Source organism: Chrysochloris asiatica, unplaced genomic scaffold (genome assembly GCF_000296735.1).
Source record: "Chrysochloris asiatica unplaced genomic scaffold, ChrAsi1.0 scaffold00054, whole genome shotgun sequence".
Lineage (NCBI taxonomy): Eukaryota > Metazoa > Chordata > Mammalia > Afrosoricida > Chrysochloridae > Chrysochloris > Chrysochloris asiatica.
Window position 1 is genome coordinate 3434906 of NW_006408572.1, and position 3228 is coordinate 3438133.

The 3228-nt window shown below is 54.8% G+C and overlaps 1 protein-coding gene across 1 annotated transcript in view; it reads right to left on the reverse strand.

The window, feature by feature from the left end:
• Window positions 1-443: 443 nt before the first annotated feature.
• LOC102836328 (coiled-coil domain-containing protein 92-like) overlaps window positions 444-3228 on the reverse strand; it is a 12997-nt gene continuing 10212 nt past the window's right edge. Inside the window, exons 4-5 of the mRNA XM_006863458.1 lie at window positions 3018-3211; window positions 444-518 (exon numbers count right to left, since the gene is read on the reverse strand). Coding sequence (XP_006863520.1) covers window positions 444-518; window positions 3018-3211 — 269 coding nt within the window. The remainder of the gene's footprint in view (window positions 519-3017; window positions 3212-3228) is intronic.

Below are 3228 nucleotides of genomic sequence, written 5' to 3' on the forward strand. Positions count from 1 at the left end.
GCACCTTGGGAAGAGTGAGTGCTGAGAGATCTCTGAGGCCCTCTGCACCAAGGAAATGCTGTGTCATACCCCCTCTCCCAGGGTGGACTCTGTCCATCTGCTTGTTTAGGGAAGAGCTTCCCCATTTTGGCCTCAGACTGGTCCCCGTCACTGTTGGTGAGATATTGGGGACACATTACATTGACAACTCATCTCTGGGTAGGCTTGCAGAACCAGGAGACTTCCTTACAACCTGCGGGTCTCCTTCCTGGGGCTTCATGAGCAGGTATGAGAAGGGGAGAGAAGTCATCCTTTCCCTTTTTCTTGTGGTCAGGTACCACAAATCGCTCAGTGTAGGGTTTCAGAGGCGGGAGCAGAAAGTCTTTTCTCCCAAGGAGTGGGCCGATCTTGTGGATACCAGTTCAGTGCTTATCCTACTGAGCTAATGTGCCCCTTCTTCTTAGTTACCCAGATATTCCAGGAGCTGGGATGGGGGTCTCTTTCTTTCGGCCAGGTGGGTCCCCCAGGCCTAGGCCAGGCTGTAGGAGGGTGAGGACCGGAAGCAGAAAGCAGGGCCTCTCTCAGGCCCTGAGGCTGAGTAGTTTTGGGTGGTGGAGTCCAAGGACAGATCTGATTCCACCTCCCAATCCCATTCCACTACACTGACCCTGTTCCAAACCTGGGGGCAGGTGGAGTCAGGAAGTCTCTATTCCGTGATTTCCAGGAGAGGAGTTTCCGGTAAAATTAGAACCCTGTATCTGCCTGGGCTGGGGAGGTTTGCATGATTTCCTTACTCAGGAATCCCCAACTCAACTGAGTCAGGGAGTCAGCCACCCCAGCATTCAGCACCTTTCATCTGGGGAATCTCCAAGCACCCCACGAACAATTAAGTGTCATTATCTTTGATTGTTGGAAGAGTGACAGGAACAGGGAGGTGCTGATTGGGGTCACCTGGGAAGAGGCAGGCCACCAGAGGGTCTTGAGGCCAGGAATGTGATAGGAGCTCCCAGCCAGACACCCTGGGTACCCAGGAGGGAAAGGGGAAGAGGACTATTGCTATAGCGCTCGGGGGAGGCCAGGAGGGCTTAGCTATGGCTTTTAGTGGGCGGGTAGGTGGGTAAAATCATTATCACTGCAGAAGAAATGACCTAACCAAGTCACCATATTTACCCCAAAAGTGTGATCATGGGAGGTGAGGGTCTGTGCAGAAAGAGACCCTTTTTCTCCCTCCCCACTGTCCCTTGGGTCCCTTTGTGTGATTGTGGCCAAAAGCGGAGAAAGACTTCCTCACAAATTGTGAAAGTGCGGCAGGGACAACAGGACTGGGTGGGAAAGGAGTCACAGCCACTTGAGGGGAGATGAATAGCAGAGGCTCAACCACAGAGACCTGGTTGGGGGTGGGAGAGGCAGAGCAAGGACCCCAGGCCACTACTGTGGCCTGAGTTGGCATGGAGAGCACTGTTTGTCCCAAGGAGTCCCCCCACCTTGACCACTTGAATCCCAGTAGCTGGACACTCTGAGACCAGCCCTGGTTATTGCTCAGTGGACAGCAGTCCTGCAGGAGACCAGCTGGGTGAGAGCTGCTTGCTAACTGGCCTGGGAGTGTGCACACTTATTTCTGGTCCTTGTCAATTTCTTGCTCCTTCCAACCTATAGAGTGAAGACAATGTGATTGGAGATTTCCCCCCTTTTTCATGGCATCCATGATGGGGAGTAGAAATCTAGAGATTGACTCTTTACCTCCTCTATACCTGGGTGACACATGGAATGCCTAGCCTCAGCTAGAGTCAGGACCTGCCAGGGATAGATGTAAAGGCCTCTCCCTGTCCCACACACTCCCCTGGCTGTCCCTGGAAGACATCACAGGCACTTAGGACTAACAGAAAGATGGCACAGGAGCTGCAGTAGTTTGTCATTCTATGTTGGGCCAGAGCTACACTTTCTGCCTTTGATAGTGAGAGGGAAGCAGGAGAGATAGGGAGTTCAGAGGTTGGGGGATTTCTCCCCACTCCCCAGTCTAAACAGAAGGACAACAAGGAGCCCACCACTGCCACTGTTGGGTTCTGATAGGCCTGGGACATCCCCAGAGTAGGGGACAAGTGTGTGTGTGGGTAACCTGTGGCCTGTCACATCCTCAGCAAACCCAAACATCTATCAATAACTGCCACTTCCAAGAAACTAGGCCCTCATCCTTCTTACCTCTGGGTGTAGCTAAGGGGCAAAATTAGCATCAATAACCAGGGTTAGAAATGTTTTGAGGCAGCCTCAGACTCTTAGCTACCTGCTGAAGTGGGGAAGGTAACTCCAATCCTTCCACTAGCTCTATAAGAAAGCTCACTCCTGTTCCACCTCACTTTCCCCAGTAATGCTTAGTTTTCTGCATTCCTTCCTGTCGTGGGGAGAACTGAGCTGGAGACAGAGTTCTAGCATAGGCTCTGCCTCCAAGCCCTAAAGGTCTATGGATACTACCTTCTAGAAGTTCTAACTTCAATTGGCTGTGCCTTCCCCAACAGAGACTGGGAAGGACAAGTCTTTTAAAGTGTTCCGTGCTCATCTGCAAAGACCTGGGGGAGGCAGCTTCCTAGTTAAGGGTCCAGCCCCTGGCCCCGCCAACAAGCCAGTCAGCCAGCGGCTCCGCAGAGGATGAAGATTTGGCGGGAAGGCAGCCCTTTGGAGCTGGGGGAGACATGGGGTGGGGTGGGGTGTGGCCAGGGTGTGGAACTAGAAGGCCTAGGAGGGCGAAGGGCTACTCAACTTTCCTTTCCGTAGACCAGACCAACCTTCCCCTCGCCCCAGACGATTGTCAGCTTTCTAGGGCAGAGCTTCAGCCCCACCCGTCCCCTCCCAGTGATGGATGGGGACCAGATTAGGTGCCCTCTCAACAAAAAAAAAAAGGTGCTCAGCCCCGCGTGCGGAGTTGTTCCCTCGCAAGGAAGGGAGGACTGGAAGCTTTTGGAAACGTTGGGCTATACAAAAGACTGGGGAGAGAAGGGAGTGTTGGAGAAGGGGTGTCTTGGGGTGCGTGGGGTTGGACCCACCTCCGCCCACTTCTCGGAGGAGAGGCCGGCGACCCTCAGCCCTGGGAACTGCCTGCGGGACCGCGGCTGCAGCCGGGGTCCGGGTGGGCTTCCCCCCATCCCCACCCCTCCGGCTCCGTGCCTACTCGGGTTCCATGGGCGCACGGGGCGGGCTGGGCGGGGCGGGCTGGCTCTGGCAAGGCCGGGGTTGTGGGCTGGCGAGGTCCGGGGG